Source organism: Acyrthosiphon pisum, chromosome A3, assembly GCF_005508785.2.
Source record: "Acyrthosiphon pisum isolate AL4f chromosome A3, pea_aphid_22Mar2018_4r6ur, whole genome shotgun sequence".
Classification (NCBI taxonomy): Eukaryota; Metazoa; Arthropoda; class Insecta; order Hemiptera; family Aphididae; genus Acyrthosiphon; species Acyrthosiphon pisum.
Window position 1 is genome coordinate 34,838,760 of NC_042496.1, and position 3,682 is coordinate 34,842,441.

Below are 3,682 nucleotides of genomic sequence, written 5' to 3' on the forward strand. Positions count from 1 at the left end.
CCCCCCCCCCAACAATTAGTTGCGCTACTGCGGTCTTGATGGATTAGTACGTAGGTAGGTCCTAGGTTATAGGTACCTATAAGGTAGTTAAGTACCAACATAATATATTAGGATTAATAAGAATTTAAATTGTCTTACATGAAAGTATAGCCTATACTATAGCCTATAGGTAGGTATAGTTTTTTTATTAAAGTCGTTTAATGATGACCAGCGTCATTGCAAATTTTTGTGTAGAACAGTGGCGTCATTTCAGTTTTTATTAGACTAGGGCAATTTTTAACAGCTTTACCGACTCAAAATTTTTTTACTCAGATTCTCATAGCATAGTGCCATAGGTAGTGGTTAACGGGTGGGAGGACGTGTGGTAAATGTGCCGATTTAAGGTTAATGTAAATACAAGAATGGGGCAGATGCCCCAGTTGCCCCACCCCAAATGACGCCACTGGTGTAGTATTGGCCCCTGCTATCTATGAGAATCCTTGTTTTAAATTTTCAATTCTTAGCTATAAAAATTGAACATTTTATAATTTTTTAACTACAAAATAAATACATTTTCAAATGTTGATAAACTTTGTCAAAATTTGAACTTTAAAGTTTAAATACTTATAAAAAAAAATTGTACCTGTATGGATCTTTAATATTTATCAACTGATATTATAACAATTTAAAAAGAATCTTGTATTTAATTTTCAAGCTTTTTGACCTAACAAATAAAATGTTATCATGTTTATAAAAGAAAAAAATAAACATTTAATGAAAATGTGAAGTACTTACCTAGAGTTAATAGTTTTGAATAACAACAAAATAAGAAAATCGTTGTGTGAGAATTTGTTAATTTTCAGGTGAATATACAATGTCTAAACTTTAACGGTCGTAACAATTTAATTTTATCAAGTAGGTATAACAATTGATAAAATAAACATTCAGTGAAATTTTCATGTATCTACAATTCATTTTTAAATTACAACAAAATAAGAAAATCGCTACATGAAAAATCGAGTGAATATCCATGTTGTAAAAATTTGAATTTGAAACGCTCATAAAAATTTAATTGACTTTCTTATAGACGTTTTTTTTGTTGATAAAGGTAGATAATCTTATAAGGAATCTTGTATTCCATTTTAAAATTTTAGATTTAAAAAGAAAAGTTTTTATACGAACTCTTAACTCAAAATAATTTGCTAATTTTCGTGATTTTTCCATATTTTGTCAATTTTTGAACTTTAACTATGACTAAGGATTTTTAATATTTATCAACTGATATTGTACCAATTTAAAAGAAACCTTGTATTTAATTTTCAAACTTTTTGTCCAAACAAATAAAATTTTACCATTGAATATATATATATAAGTATAAAAATATATGTCTTATACAGTTATACCTAGACAGAAATACTGTCTCCGCTCAGAATCGTTTTTCTTATGCAATGATATTGTATCATTGAATTCAAATTTAATACCATCCATTATACAGTGACCCACTTGTAACCTACTGTACAGCAGAGCGACATCCACTTGTCCATTTTTTTTTTTTTGAATTTCTAACTCGAAATAATTTACTAATTTTCGTGGTTCTGATGAATTTTGTCAAAATTTCAACTTTAGACGCTCATAAAAAAATATTGTGGATTTACGCTCTACTTCGCTCCAATATTTCCATTAACAACAACTTATAAAGACCATTGTATTAGATTTTTCAGTTTTTTCACCGAACAAAATATTGACAAGGAGATAAGAGGGACATAACAAATTTTACTAATAAGTAATAAATAATAATTATAAATGAAAAGTGAGTCATACTATCATACAATTATATTTCATAGTCAATTAATACTTAATACCATCATATACGGCAACTGACTCATGCCTGCAGTCATATAATATAAGGTACCTATACTTATATACTCATATAGTTATATCGGCTATATCACTTAAATTTATGAAAATATTCAAAAACTTACCTAGAGGTATGTCACAAAGTAGACAGCATGCAGAAATGGCTCCTGCTGACGAGCCACAAATTTTGTTTTCCAAAAGGTATGGTGCATAAGTTTTTAAACACGATGCCACCCCTATATGATATATGCCTAAAAATCCACATCCAGAAAACGATATATTCATATTTTAATAATAAATTATCGCGGACAAACCTATACTGATTACAATAAGAACACAAGTTATAATAATAAGTAAGTATAGATATGTGAATTTATTTTATATTAATTTGTACAAACCTAATTTTAAATTGTTCTATTATTAAGACAATTTCAAAACAATAAATTTATCAAGAATTAATATACTTTAAAAATTCTGTTCATTTACGAACTACGAATACCTATCTCTCGGTCACAATAAACTATTACTGATTATAGTGATCAACACTTAATGAAGGAGATTTTCCAGTTATTTTCGAAGATCTCATAGATCATAATATCATATAGATAACAACAATAATATCGCATACATTTATACCCCTTCCTAATAGAAAATATTAATAATCGCTTTAATTTTCTGTTGATAATTGATATAATATTAATTATTAATGAACGGTGCATTGTTGTCGCAATAATAATTAGGTACTCGTTTAAATTGATTTAATTTAGTATATTTATGGCATACTTTGGCCTGTTTTTTAATAAATAAATATAACATTTAATAGGTACTTTAACTTAACGACTAGTGTGTGTGTGTGTGTGTGTTAATATAATATTACCTAATATATATGATTATAATATCATTATATTACATGTTACAATTTGTAATAGTTTGGACTTAGGAACCCTTGTCATATATTATATTATTCATCTAACGCTCATAAAAATTTAATTTGACTTTCTGGTTGACATTTTTTTTAAGTAAAGGTAGACAAACTAATGATGAATCTTGTATACAATTTTCTAACGTTAGATTTAAAAAGAAAAATGTATGAATTTTTAACTCATAATAATTTGCACATTTTCATGATTTTTACGTATTTTGTCAAAATTAGAACTTTAAATGCTTATAAATAAAAATGTGACTGTATTTTCAATATTTTTCAACAGTTTTTGTAACAATATATAAGGATAAAAAAAACTAAGAAATCGGAAACGGTATATGTCTGTAAACATCTCAAAACAAGTCAAAATATTTAAAAAATGTTATGGTGTATATTAAAGAAGGCAAGCAGACTATTGGAATATAGCATATTAAAATTGTATGTCCTAGGTTTTTTTTTTTTTGGGGGGGGGGGGGGCTACGGCTAAGTTTGGAGGGTTTAGTGCCCCCAAGCCCCCCCCAATTTGCGCCTATTGTCATGTGAACAATATACGACTACATCTGTGTGCGATAATGTCTAATGGGATATCCATTATATTCTGTATTTTAAAATCTGTGTGCGGTTTTATCCAATACTTATATTTTGTGCGGTAATAGACCGACGCCCGTATTTTACAAAATATTTCACAAATTCACATATTTATTTGTTATATACTTATATCACATAAATTATATATTTATATACCACTATAGCTGACCCGTGCATTTTTTAGCCATTAAGCATCTATTGAAATCTCGAATTTGTAATTTGTATTTAATTACCTACTAAAATGTATTCAGTATTATTCTATTCTATAGTATTATAATATACTTTATTTTGTACATGGCAACGCCGGGCTAACGGACCTATAGGTAGGTACTGACG

At 27.8% G+C, this 3,682-nt stretch overlaps 1 protein-coding gene across 6 annotated transcripts in view; it reads right to left on the reverse strand.

Moving 5' to 3' along the window:
- The window catches only part of LOC100162729 (patatin-like phospholipase domain-containing protein 2), an 11,024-nt gene extending 8,513 nt beyond the window's left edge, over positions 1 to 2,511 (reverse strand). For 2 of the 6 annotated variants that reach the window (XM_029491766.1, XM_029491765.1), the window contains exon 1: positions 1,962 to 2,210. In XM_029491766.1, coding sequence (XP_029347626.1) covers positions 1,962 to 2,121 — 160 coding nt within the window. In that variant the 5' untranslated portion in view covers positions 2,122 to 2,210. Of the gene's footprint in view, positions 1 to 1,961; positions 2,211 to 2,234 lie in introns of those variants that run through there. The other 4 variants (XM_016807267.2, XM_016807266.2, XM_016807273.2 and 1 more) reach the window with 4 other exon arrangements.
- Between the last annotated feature and the right edge of the window lie 1,171 nt (positions 2,512 to 3,682).